The sequence below is a fragment of the Scylla paramamosain genome, chromosome 10 (genome assembly GCF_035594125.1).
Source record: "Scylla paramamosain isolate STU-SP2022 chromosome 10, ASM3559412v1, whole genome shotgun sequence".
Taxonomy (NCBI): Eukaryota; Metazoa; Arthropoda; class Malacostraca; order Decapoda; family Portunidae; genus Scylla; species Scylla paramamosain.
In genome coordinates, this window is record NC_087160.1 from 18022450 (window position 1) to 18036931 (window position 14482).

Genomic DNA, 14482 nt, shown 5'->3' on the forward strand with positions numbered 1-14482 from the left:
AAAGGCACAAGCAAGACAGACAGAAAATATCTTTCAAAATACTGAAAACTGATTTGCCTAATGTCATCTTTCATTATGTCTTTTCCTCATACAGTTTCATTTTTTTAGCAATTAAGTTCAGTAAGAATAAAATCTAGATATCTCTATGACACAATAAAGTAGACTAATACTTTCTTAAACTACACACACACACACACACAGTTAATTAGATGTGGAACTGTGAATTTCACTGAATCAGATGTCTGGTAGTCATAAATGAAAAGCATGGAAGATGGTGTTGAACACACTTCATAGCACTATATATATGCTGGTCAAGTGACACTAGCAATACTCACCTAAGCCTTGGTGTGCTTGACGCTTGCACTCCTCTTCTTCACATGACAGAAGGGAACTCAGCTCCTCACACTCCTCAGCTAAGGCTTCACACTGAGAGCATATGTCATCAATAGATGGCTCATCAGCACCAGAGGCTTCATCTGGTGAGCAGTGTGGCTCTGTGCTCTTCTCATCCAAGATTGGCTCTTTTGGCAGAGGTTCTGGTTCACTATGTGGAGAACTTGGTTTTTCTTCAGTCTCATTTGAGGTCTCAGCAGGAATGAGATTTTTCCGCTCCAGCTCTTCAATAAGGTTTGGTTGTGGTGGCAGGTTGCTGTCTGAACCTGTTGGCCGGCCTGGCCCTGAGGGTGGATCCTCGCTGAGTGTGTCTTGGTCACTGTCCAGTGTGGATTCCTCACATGTGCGGAACTGTGTAAGGTGGGTGAATTCTTGCTGGGTGGTAGGAGCTTGAGCAGGCATTTGGGCAGGCACAGTCTGCTGCTGCTCTAGTTGCTGCACCACCTGTGCTGTTTGTACTGCCACCCACTGCTCTATCATGGTCTTCTTGTGGTCATCCATGAAGCCATAACCTATTGGAGTCATCTGTGGACCATCCACCCAAGTTTCAGCTTTATTTGTTTTAATTTTCTGAGCTGCTGTGACCCTGGACTTGTGCACCCGTGGCCCATCAATCCACTGCTCGTCAGATATCACACCATCAACTGCTCCTTTGGGAAGGTGACGCACTTGCTGCTGCATCTGTGATTGCTGCTGTTGCTGTTGCTGCTGCTGCAGCTGTTGCTGTTGTTGTTGTTGCTGCTGCTGCTGCTGCTGCTGCTGCTGCTGCTGTTGCTGCTGCTGCATATGTTGTTGGTAATGCTGCATTTGAATGAGTTTTTGATTCTGCTGTTGCAGCTGCTGAAACTGTTGATACTGTTGATGTTGTACCAACTGGTGAACATTTTGAGGTTGTTGTTGTAATTGTTGTTGAAACTTAAGTTGTTGTTGCTGCATCTGTTGAACCTTTTGTAACTGTTGATGTTTTTGTGACTTCTGCAGTTGGTGTGCTTGTTGCTGCAACTGCATCTGTTGTTGCTGCTGTTGTGATGGTTGCTGGTGAAACTGTTGTTGCTGTTGCTGCTGTTCTAACTGCCTCTGATTTTGCATTTGGGCAGACATAGGAAGCCTAGTTTGTTGAAACATAGGAACCAAATTATTTGGTTCTTCATAAGCATTATAATTGAAATGTCTCAGATCACCAGGAACTAGAGGTCCAAGAGCAACTTGTGGCTTGAAGGATGAAAGAAGTGGTTGCTGTGCTGCATTATTGTTGTTGTTGTAAGCTATGTGGCTCACGCCTGGTTGGTGTCGTATAAAGCCACCTGCAAGGGCAACTTTCCCAGCAGAGTTGTTGGCAGTGCTGACTGTACGTGGTGGTGGGCGGGGCTTCATTTGAGGGTGAGCATTGGGCACTGAACGCGAAGTTGGTGTGGGACTGGCAGAAGCAGCTCGCCGTGTGTACGCTGGAGTTGGGGAAGCTGAGTGTGGCCTCAAGTGCTCCATGGACCTCAGCCGTGTAATGGGCCACACCTGCTGGTTAGTGTGGTGTGGCATGAATACAGGTGGGTGCTCATTGTCTGTGGTGTCCCCAGGACCACCACCCCCAATATAGATGACAGTGTCACAGGACTGTTCTGATGAGGAGAAGTCCATTGATGAAGACCCAGCAGAAGTTTCTCCAGACGATTTTCCATGCGAACCCTCAGAGCTTCCTCCAGAGCCTGACCCTCCAAGACCCTGAAAAGAACAATTTCTAGGCATTAATTGCTAAGATTAAGTCATTAGGCAAAGTACATGGAAGATAATGGAAAAAGATAGAAACTATAAATTAAATGTGGGATTAGATATTAAAATTGTGTAATCTACTGATTACTTAGCTTTTGGATAATCATCATCATTTTGTCTTGACCTCATGATGGCTCACCTAACAACTTTCCTGTACAGGTCCAGGACTCTGATGTCCTTATGGGCAACTTTATTACCATAATTTCAAGTTTTCTTCCAATCATCAACCACCTGAACCAACTAAATTCAGATAAACTTCTTTCATTTAATCACTTTCCATCATTCTTTTTAAGAATCCAAATGTTTTCAAGCTACCTCTTCTAAACTAATATGCTTAACTTTCTTTCCTCTCTCAGTCTTTGATTTGTGATCACAGATCTGTCGTTCAGTAATGCAGTACACAGTTCACTGAACATTCCCATCTCTGTACACTTCAGCTGCAAACATCTTCCTCCTTCACTCCTCAATATTTATTGACAAAGCATTATACTTCTCTCTTAATCCACAAATCACATATATAAGGAAACTCCTCTATTTACTCAAAGGGCTAACCATTTAGTCCAATCTCTTGTCTATCTCACCCACCTATCCTGCAAGTTGCAAATTACAATACTCCAAAATTCTGCAGCTTAACTCATCCCAAAAGCCACAGGTATTACATAAAGTAGAAAGAAGATCTAAACCCCCATTCTACACCTTCAGGTCAATGTCCACTTTCACCTTCCTATCACATTATCACATGAACTTTTACCATCTTACTTACCTATATCTCTCTCAATATACATACTTCAGTCTAATATGTAAATACCTTAAGTTTTTTGCGTCTCATCCGGTGTACCCTGGAGGCAAGCTGGAGGGTGGCAAGGGTGTGCTGGACGTGGCGTGGTGCTGGAGACACATGAACCACCATAGCAGCATGGCAGGTCACAGAGCCCAGTGCTTCTTTCAGTAGGAGTGTTAATTTACTTTCCCGATTGGGCAGGTACCGCTGGCCGTTGAATATGGCAAGCAGTACTGAGGTGAGGGAGGACAGAGACATGCCACCACCACTCCCAGTCATATCACCCACGTCAATCATGTGAAAGCGACTACGGCCACCGACAACTGGAAAAAGTGTTCACTTACATTATAAGGAACAAACTATATGAATAAACTTAACTACCAGAATAACTTTTTATAAATACTTCAAGGAATAAAATAAGTTATTCAAGGATATATCTGTACCTGTCTGCACTGCATCTCACAGCACATCTACACATCCAAACTGACATTTGTGCTATAATCTACTTCACCCTAGCCATGATACTGAACCTATTTTTTTGAGGTAGCTATTCATTTAAGTAGATCTACATGCTGGGATTGTTGCAATTTCCACTGAATTACATCTAAGGTACAATCAATAGCAAAGGATTTTCTTTGTACCATTTTCCCTGTCATGAGCTTCCATAGCTTAGGTCATGTATCCCATGGTTTATGATTCTACACAAGTTATTATACTCACCACCACCTTTGCCTGACTTGTCTACTGCATACTGGTAGATGTGGAGTGTGTAGAGTAAGGTGGCTGATCCTGAGGTGACCAGAGGCTGCTGTTGGCTGGCTTGCAGGTGTTGTGCAGCAAGAGAAGATCTGGCAGCAATGGCAACATCTAAATAGTGGGCAGCTGCCTCAGGGGATGGTGCCCGCAGCTCTGCCACAGATGAGAGGTAGCCACCTGTGGTGTCCCTCAGCAGGGCTCCTGGTGATGCTTCTCCTTCTGTATGAAAATGCTCAAATTATTTCTTTCACTTTTTACATTTGCAGTTTCTAGAGTATATCAATTTGGGATTGATTTCATATAGAATCTGAAGAGTTTTGGGTTATTATTCTTGATTCTTAACAGTAACTCTCTTGAGAAATAAGAATTGTGCATGTATTAATCTACTACACTCGGACAAAATTACATCATGTCACAGAGCTACATTAGAACTTAATTTTCACCACATCACAATGCACATCATGGTGTGCTGCAGAGACTATAACTGCATGATATGAACTTACATGTAACACTACACTTCTTTTCAGTGTCTTCAGGGGAAATCCTTCCCAGTTTGCAGATTAAAATACTGTATTAGGTAGGATTAGTTTTGAAGTTTCAAAAACTTACTGTATAATGCTTTTAATAATAAAGAAAAAAATAACCAAATTATTGAAATGTTTTACTTAATTCACAAGTAAACACATAAAGTGTTCAGCATCGTAACGCTAAGCGAAGGCCATCTTGCATTGTTGTGGACTCGCGTGAACTAACACGTCTTCCTTGCTTTCATTAATACTTGGGGTGCGTTGCTTTCATGAGAGAAGAACACAAACGTAACCCAAGGTATCAAGATTGACATCACTATTTTCTGCGCAACAAAAAGAAATACGTGCAAGAGCAGTAAGTCAAACGCAACATAGCCAGCCATCGTGAAGGTGGAGTGACGTGGGACAGAACTTTAATTAGGATTTGGGAGGTAATGACTGGTGGTCCTACCTTAAAATATGTTAAAAGTGGGATTAGTTGTACGACGTGGGGCGGGATTTTGTGCAGATACTGCGAAGAAAGAACTGATTCCCTGAACATGTCTGTATTTGTGTGGTGTTTAAGTTCTGACTGCTTACGATTTTCCACAACGAAAATTATATGATAAATCTTACCTACACATCGACAATCCCATAATATCATCACCCTTATCTTCTTTATTGACCGATACTCAACAATTTCTTGTGGTTTTAATGTAAACCACACCTACCTTGGGCATATTCCGCCAGAAGATCAGTCAGCATGGCACCAGCTGAGTCCACTGCTACGGCGGACACTCTCACGCTGAATCTGGCACCACTCTTGGCTTTCTGCTCCACGATGGCCCGGTACAGCCAGGCTACGGCAGAGGGCACTACCCCAAGTTCCCCTGGTCCGGTGTGAGATCCCAGCATTGTGTAGGTCTTGCCTAATCCTGCTCCTCCGAAACACAGCACACACCCATCATTTCCAGCCAGGACAGCATGTAGCACGTCCACCACGGCGCCCGATACCACTTCACTCTGTTGGCGGGGGAAAGAGAACTGTTATGAATGGTGATGCAAAATGCAAGCAACTAATTTTCGGAGCATTAACTATTACTTCCGTCAAAAATTTGTTTATCATCTCTCTCTCTCTCTCTCTCTCTCTCTCTCTCTCTCTCTCTCTCTCTCTCTCTCTCTCTCTCTCTATCTCTCTCTCTCTCTCTCCTGTGCTTGACAGTTTGGAATGGGAGCGATCTCGCGTTACTGAATGGAGTGTGATCATGAGGTGGCGCGCTAAGCGTTACTTGACACCCCTAGTCTTCCTAATCAATTTGTTACGGCAATTGTCTTTCATTTGCCATTTCAACAGCCTCTTGGTTTGTTAATTATATATGTTGTTTAAATTATACAATACAACATGCACGCAAAGATTACACGCAGTGCCGACTGTAAATAAATAGGAGAGCTGCCTGAGTGGTAGCCTCGCCTCTCGGTATCGGCCAGTCAAGTCTCGTGGATTGATATCAAATGGAATGTTACTGCAAGATTTCTTTTTCATATCTGAAATTTATGTACACGTCATTCATACTCAGTAGAATGTTGCCTTGTTTACAAAGGAGACTGAGGTAAATACTATTGTACAACAGAAGAGATGGTGTGAGACGTGAGCTGCTACACATGTTAACTGAATAATGCATTCATACAGCTTCATCCTGAATGTCATGGCTTGTTTACGTTTGTTATCCTTTGCAAGGAAGGCGGCTGTCATAAAGATACCCCAGCTGATTGACATTTAAACACTGAAAGATGAAAGATCAATTAAAATGTTGACTGTTACATGGTAATCGTTAGCTTATTTGCAAAATCAAGGTTTTCAGGAGTTTTATTGATTGCGGCAATAATTCATACCAAATGTGAATTAAAATAACACATCTCAATAGTCAAATGTAATTACTCAAACTCTCAAGATATCAACTTTTCACAGCGTCATGAGTGCCATTTAGCAGAGGAAATACACCAATGCATTACCGCTCAATCTGTGTCCACCCAGTTTAGGGTACGAATGGTGGAGACATTTCTCTTCCTGATCCTTCCATCCCATGCAATCTCGCTAACAGGTAAGATTCTGAGCCTCTTTCTCCACTTCCAAGAATCTGTCAACTTCCTTTGCAACACTTGCCAAGAATAAGCTCCTCTTCCTTTAAAATTGCATGGCATTTCATACCCGAATGGCTCTAAAAATCGATAAAAGAGAAGGATTTCCAGAGCAGCCACATTAGTAGAGGAGCAGCCTCATAATATGCACCGCCAATGTTATGTGACCATCACCTGCATACACCTTACCTGAGGATCGTCCTGGGTATACACTTGATCAAAGGCAAACATCTTCGGAGCAGCAACACCAAGCCGAGACTCCTGTGCCTGGCGGGCCTGGGGCTCCACGAGGGTCACTTGGCGCCGACGCTTGTCCAGAGTGACCACCTCCTCCTGCCCCTCCCCGACACGCACGGCGGGCGACACACGGAGCACTACACGGACCTATAGGTGTTGATGGAGAAAAGGTGATTAGTGTGTGTTGAGTACTGAAACAAATATTAAGTAATGCACTAGTACATTAATGCATATTGCTGGAAAAACATAAATATGAATATGGAAAAAGAAATCCTGTACGAGTAGATATAAAATTGAAACAATAACAAACACAGTGATTAGCTGATGAGGACTGTCTCCTTTCACGCTGACGGTAACAGAGAAAAGGTACATACCTCCTGCCATGGTGTGTGTGTGTGTGTGTGTGTGTGTGTGTGTGTGTGTGTGTGTAATGACGTAAGGAAACTGAAAGAAAACAGGAAGATATAGAAGTTGTAGTAGCTACGTGATGGATTAGAGGGGAGAAGAAGAGTGATAGAAGGGAGGATGGACAGAGAAAGGGGGAGAGTACAGAGGGAAGAAGGACCTCCACAGAGATAGATGGACGATAATACCACACTGTAATAAGAAGCAATTAGTTCAATCATTATTATGGATACTGTAACCTGATAACCATTCTCTCATTGATCATGTTAATGACTCGCTAATTGTGATGAGGTTAATGAGAGAGAGAGAGAGAGAGAGAGAGAGAGAGAGAGAGAGAGAGAGAGAGAGAGAGAGAGAGAGAGAGAGAGAGAGAGAGAGAGAGAGAGAGAGAGAGAGAGAGAGTGGGGGTAAGTTCATCGCCAGTAACAGTTGGTGTATGAGAAAGAAGATAAATGATGTGTGAAGAATAGGAACAGCGTAATGGGATGGAGGGAGATAGAGGAGGGGAGGAGAAGGGAGGCTGACGGGAAATGGAGGAGACGAAGGAAGTGATAAACCAGAGAGAGAGAGAGAGAGAGAGAGAGAGAGAGAGAGAGAGAGAGAGAGAGAGAGAGAGAGAGAGAGAGAGAGAGAGAGAGAGAGAGGTATGTTTGTCATGTTCTTAGCCTCCGGTCTAACTATTGTGCGAAGCTATAGAACAAGGGAAGCTATTAGAGAGAGAGAGAGAGAGAGAGAGAGAGAGAGAGAGAGAGAGAGAGAGAGAGAGAGAGAGAGAGAGAGAGAGAGAGAGAGCACTATATCCTACATTTTTGAGATACTGGCAATCTAAAAAAACTAGGATGCTGTTCTCTCTCTCTCTCTCTCTCTCTCTCTCTCTCTCTCTCTCTCTCTCTCTCTCTCTCTCTCTCTCTCTCTCTCTCTCTCTCTCTCTAATCCCAGCAGACACGTGTAACCGTAGGCAGAAGGTAACCAGAGATCCACACTCCCTTTCTCCCTTCCTCCCTCACTCATTCACTCCAACCATTCCCGTCCTGACAAATGATGAGTGGGCGTGTGGTGTGTTTCTCTCTCTCTCTCTCTCTCTCTCTCTCTCTCTCTCTCTCTCTCTCTCTCTCTCTCTCTCTCTCTCTCTCTCTCTCTCTTGGTATGGATAAGTGTACTTTACTGGACGTAGAAATTTGTGAGTATGAGAGAGAGAGAGAGAGAGAGAGAGAGAGAGAGAGAGAGAGAGAGAGAGAGAGAGAGAGAGAGAGAGAGAGAGAGAGAGAGAGAGAGAGAGAGAGAGTATTACGTGAACTGAGGCCATTTTGTAGTTAAGAAAAGTGTAGACGTAAAAATTGCACTTCTTAAATTATAACATTCTGGGCAGAGACAGAGGCTTCTGTCATGTGAGATGAGGAGGAAGAGGAGGAGGAGGAGGACCACACAAGATTGCATAGGAGGGTAAGGAAATATAAGGATTTTTTCGTCTATAAAAGAAGATATCAACTGAGCAAATCCAGCGTAAGGATATAAATAAATGAAAATGAAACAATCAGTCAATAAAAAGAAAAGTAGCTAAATTAATAATAATAAAAGGAAAATATGATCACAGGAGTCTAACGGCAAGCAAGACTGCGTGTGTTAGTCATTGATGAAACTCATGGAATTTCTGAGACGAACCGTTCATAGAGTGTCAAGGAAGCACCACCAACCCCTATCACCACCAGAGCCATTACCAGCACCACCACCACCGCCACCACCAACGTTAATACCACAGTCACTGCCAGTACCACCACCACCCCCATCACTAATGCCACAGTCACTGCCATCACCACCACCACCGTCGCCGATGCCGCCGCCGCTGCCGCCATCAGACAGACAGGGCGAAAGCAACCAGTCACGCTTCATAATCAACTCTACACACAAGGGGATTGTACACAGAACCCTGGAGGAGGAGGAGGAGGAGGAGGAGGAGGAGGAGGAGGAGGAGGAGGAGGAGGGAAGAAGAAGAAGAAGAAGAAGAAGAAGAAGAAGAAGAAGAAGAAGAAGAAGAAGAAGAAGAAAGGAAGAGGTTCAGAACGAGGGAAAATATTGAAACACGGGTAAGATGAGCCAGTGAAAGGAGAGAAGAAGGAGAACAAGGAGAAGATAACGATGGCAAAGCGGAGAGAAACAGCGAGGAACGGGAAATACTTAGCAGAGAGGAATTAATTAAACGAATTTCTATAGTGGAGGAGGAAGTTTACATAGCGGCTTTATCTTTAGGGTGAAGAGAGGCGGGGAGAGGGAAGGTAAGAGTGTGGAAGCGAGGGAAGTTTGTGCATGGAACTCTCTCTCTCTCTCTCTCTCTCTCTCTCTCTCTCTCTCTCTCTCTCTCTCTCTCTCTCTCTCTCTCTCTACGGGACTCCGACGGAACAATTAGGAGAGAAAAACGACTCTCGCCATATCGGGAAATCGAAGAAGATGACGCGAGAGATCAAATATCATACACTACACAGCGAGCCTCCGCCGCTCCTCCAGCACGGCCTGACACAACACCGGCCCGCACACCAAAACAAACCCGAGGAAAGGACTGATGGATAGCCGCGAAGGACGAAAATTTGTGGCATCGTCTTTCCTAGTACTGTAATGAATGACCTTCGTGCCATAGTAAGACGCTTTAAATGAACACAAGGGGCAGTGCTTTTTTGTTTTTATGTAAATACTGCGACTGATATATATATATATATATATATATATATATATATATATATATATATATATATATATATATATATATATATATATATATATATATATATTGGAAAGGTATCTTGAGTGGCCATGCAAATAGTTTCTCGTACACCACAAATTAAATAAAGACAATAATTTTTACGGTAACACTACGACTGATATATACAGAAAGTGCATTTCAGGGTGGCAAAATAACTAGTTTCCGGCAAACAAGTTAAATGAAAACACTAATTTACTATTGCCGTATTGCTTTATGTCTTCCCACGTCGAGAGGAGAGCGCAGGGATGTCATCTCGGGACTGTCGCATAAAGGGGGAGTTTTCAATTAAGATATGCATGTTCATGCCGCGCCAGGCATTATACAGCCCGAGGTGCTTGGCCGCGTGCGATGTCAACGTGCATGCATTTAAACAAGGTAATACTAACATCAATGGACACACACACACACACACACACACACACACACACACACACACACACACACACACACACACACACACACACACACACACATGTGCAAAGCAGTTAACACATCTAATATAATGATATCTTTCCTCGTTGAAGGACAATACAGTCCTTATCTACAAGGAACATAAAGAGGAAATAAGGATCAGTGTTCCCTAAGTAGTGTAGTCTGTAAACACTGACAAGAAGTAAAAGATCTATGTGATTCTTTAAGAGTAAACAAATGATATCAACAAGGAATAAGGGAAAGAATAGCATAAAACAAACACTGGAAAAAGGTAATTCAAAACAGCGACTTCGAATAGAGATTTCAGCTTAGAAGTGATATCAACATAAAAATCTGCAGTCAGGGAAAACACACCATACAGTGCCTACTTATTACAGTACATCTCTACAACATGATAGTGGGTGTTATGAACGCTCTGGCAGGCTGCACTGACTGTATCAACCTCGATTAGATCAGGGTATTTGTAGAAGACCTTTTATAGACATTTCAAATTACTGGGAGGATGCAAGGGAGGAGCTGAAACAGATGGAAAGCCGCGTCACATAAAGACATGGCGGCTGAGGCACCGTGACTGGCGTGGTGCCTCCCTCAAGGGTCAGTGAGTCTTGACCGTGCTCTTGGCTGAGGAAAGTTTGTCAAAAATGAAGAGCTCTGTGAATAATCTCGTGAATAACGCTAAATCTATGACACAAATGCTAAAATGCAGACAGCTCTACGAGGAACTGCGGAAAAACCTTCGATTACTTGCGTGTTTTTGTAATGTGCGGCTAATTTTCTTCCTGAAAATGTTGTGCCTTGGAAATGAGGATTAAGTAAAAGCGTCTGATGCGATTAAGGGGATTTGCGAGTGGAAGAAAGAAAAGTGCTGAAGGAAAAAAATAACATGAAAAAATAAAATCTATAGAAGGCCTTGTGTTGCTAACAAACGTGCAAATTACGAAAACAAAAAGTATTTGAATTACAAGGAGGAGAGAAACCTGAGAAAGATTATATAATATGATTAAAGTTAGAACATGTAGTTGTAGGGAAGTCAAATTAATCAAGAAGAAGAAGAAGAAGAAGAAGAAGAAGAAGAAGAAGAAGAAGAAGAAGAAGAAGAAGAAGAAGAAGAAGAAGAAGAGTACATAAATACAGTACAGAGCGGTGCCTTGAAAATCTGACCAATCCTGAGAGTTAATGTATGAGGAGAAACTTGAGTGGCTTACATTGCGATCAGAAGATAAGGAAGGGATTCAGTCATGAGGTCTGAGCGATTCTGTGAAGTGGAGTGTTAGAGGATGAGGCTTGAGTTTCCCTTCCCTAATATTTTCTTTTATCTAACCACAGTCAAACAAACGCCAACAACAAGAACTGGTGCTGGGTGGAAAAAAAGGGTAAATAGGTTTTATGTACGGACTGTCATGTCACGTGCACTAGGCGTGATGGGTTCTTTTAGTTTATCTTATTTTTTGATGTTCTTTCTTATGTTCTTATGTTAATACTGCTACTACTACTACTACTACTACTACTACTACTACTATTACTGCTACTACTACTACTACTACTACTACTACTACTACTACTACTACTACTGCTACCACTGCTAACTACTACTGCTACTAACAGCCGGTACCGCACTGCAAAAAAACGAGAGAGAGAGAGAGAGAGAGAGAGAGAGAGAGAGAGAGAGAGAGAGAGAGAGAGAGAGAGAGAGAGAGAGAGAGAGAGAGAGAGAGAGAGAGAGAGAGAAGGCAGAATAATAAAGAAGGAATGAATGGAAGGCAATGGAGAGAGAGAGAGAGAGAGAGAGAGAGAGAGAGAGAGAGAGAGAGAGAGAGAGAGAGAGAGAGAGAGAGAGAGAGAGAGAGAGAGAGAGAGAGAGAGAGAGAGAGAGAGAGAGAGAGAGAGAAGGCAGAATAATAAAGAAGGAATGAATGGAAGGCAATGGAGAGAGAGAGAGAGAGAGAGAGAGAGAGAGAGAGAGAGAGAGAGAGAGAGAGAGAGAGAGAGAGAGAGAGAGAGAGAGAGAGAGAGAGAGAGAGAGAGGCAGAATAATAAAGAAGGAATGAATGGAAGGCAATGGAGAGAGAGAGAGAGAGAGAGAGAGAGAGAGAGAGAGAGAGAGAGAGAGAGAGAGAGAGAGAGAGAGAGAGAGAGAGAGAGAGAGAGAGAGAGAGATGCCGTGTGGTGTTAATAACGATGGACGCATTTCAAGCTGATCCTGCTGCCGCTAACCACGTGGGAATGAGCGAGAACTTATGATGCAGAACACAATGGAAAAGCGAGTTAAAATTGATGGAGGAAGCACAATGAGGTGATGGAGGGAGGCAGGCAGGCTGGTAGGCAGGGAGGGAGGAGAAGAGAGGAAGAGAGGAAGAGGAGAGGGAGGAAAAAGCCTGTGTGTGTGTGTGTGTGTGTGTGTGTGTGTGTGTGTGTGTGTGTGTGTGTGTGTGTGTGTGTGTGTGTGTGTGTGTGTGTGTGTGTGTGTTTATGGTGTGCGAAGAAGAAGAAGAAGAGAGAGAGAGAGAGAGAGAGAGAGAGAGTGGTCGGCCATCCGTCATATTTTCCTCCCGACCCCATCGTTTGGTCTGCCATTAGAAGCAGTGTGATCGTTGTGGTCCATTAATATCGCTCTCTCTCTCTCTCTCTCTCTCTCTCTCTCTCTCTCTCTCTCTCTCTCTCTCTCTCTCTCTCTCTCTCTCTCTCATACATACACGGTTCCAAGATTTCAACGTGAACAAAAAGGAAAATAGAACGAGAGAGAGAGAGAGAGAGAGAGAGAGAGAGAGAGAGAGAGAGAGAGAGAGAGAGAGAGAGAGAGAGAGAGAGAGAGAGAGAGAGAGAGGATGGATGGGGATAGAAATCTGATACCACAGTAATTAGGGGAAACCTCGACAACATTTTTGCTTTACCTTTGCAATTACGTGTACGCTCTCTCTCTCTCTCTCTCTCTCTCTCTCTCTCTCTCTCTCTCTCTCTCTCTCTCTCTCTCCACCGATACAGAAAGTAAACAGACTCACACAATATAATATGTATACTTCAACCACCACCACCATCACCACCACCTCCTGACGAAGACGAGAACGCACGACATTATTGACATTAATCTTCAGCATGAAGGATTCCACATCGTGATGCTTATAAACAGAGGGAGATAATGATGATGATTTGTACGCATACTCCAAGTTTCTTCATCCGTGGCTCTTACTAGTCTTCTTCTTTCTCTTCCTCCCTCCAGCCCTGCACGTCTTCTTCATTCTCTGACCTCTCATACGCGTCAGAGAGGGATACAAGAATGTTAAGGCGCAGACGATTACTGATGCAAGCCTATTGTTACGTGAAGGGAAAGACCGCCGACCCTGATTTTTAATAAATGTTGTCCCTGATTGTAAGTAGTTAATTCATTTTCAAGGATACAACTATTCTGACCTCTTTTTTCCTCTTACTCTTCCTCCGTCATGCATGTTTGATGTACATATTCTTAATCTTATTTTACCGTTTTAAACTCTCTCTCTCTCTCTCTCTCTCTCTCTCTCTCTCTCTCTCTCTCTCTCTCTCTCTCTCTCTCTCTCTCTCTCTCATGACGAGGCGTTTTAAAATTCTAAACTACACTTTTCTGCTTTTCCTCTCGTTATTTTTTCTGCTTTCCACTTCAGTCAACACGTGGCTTCATCACTCACACACACACACACACACACACACACACACACACACACACACGTAAGAATAGGATGGCTCATTTTTCTCGATTTTCCCTGTATTCTTGACTCGTAGTTCTCAAGATATACTCAAGATAATTTGTAAAGCTGCCAAAAAAAAGATGGTTTGTGCAGTATTTCAGTGATTTTGCAATTATTATTTTTTTTAAGTTTACGGATAACTATTTATCTTTTGTACGACCTGAATGGAAGTAGAAAATGATACGAATAATTTTGCCTTGTTTCTTTTATGTAAGTTTCCGATTTTCAGAGTTTGATGATGGTAGTGATTTATTTTATTTTTTTTAATGTTTTTCGAATAAAAGTGGAAAATGCTACTAATAATTTTGCCTTGTTCTCAATTCTAGTTTTCAATTTTCAGAAGTTTAATGATGCTATTGATTTGTTGTTGACGTTACTGAAATGAAAGTAGAAAACGCTACACTCGTATTAACTTATTTTTTATTCTGTATTTCAATAATTTTCAGACGATTTATTTCAAATAGTTTGGGAATCCGTAATAACTCTTTTTTTTTTACGTTACTCGAATGAACGATAAAAAAAAAATAAATAAATAAATAAAATACACCACAAAAATGCTTTCTTACTTTCCTGTATTTTTTTTCACCCTGTT

The 14482-nt window shown here is 42.6% G+C and overlaps 1 protein-coding gene across 2 annotated transcripts in view; it reads right to left on the reverse strand.

Annotated features, from left to right (window-relative positions):
* Window positions 1-14482, reverse strand: part of LOC135104285 (uncharacterized) — a 101957-nt gene that overhangs the window by 6292 nt on the left and 81183 nt on the right. For both annotated transcript variants that reach the window (XM_064011498.1, XM_064011499.1), the window contains exons 4-8: window positions 6532-6726; window positions 4935-5226; window positions 3662-3916; window positions 2969-3264; window positions 336-2112 (exon numbers count right to left, since the gene is read on the reverse strand). In XM_064011498.1, coding sequence (XP_063867568.1) covers window positions 336-2112; window positions 2969-3264; window positions 3662-3916; window positions 4935-5226; window positions 6532-6726 — 2815 coding nt within the window. The remainder of the gene's footprint in view (window positions 1-335; window positions 2113-2968; window positions 3265-3661; window positions 3917-4934; window positions 5227-6531; window positions 6727-14482) is intronic.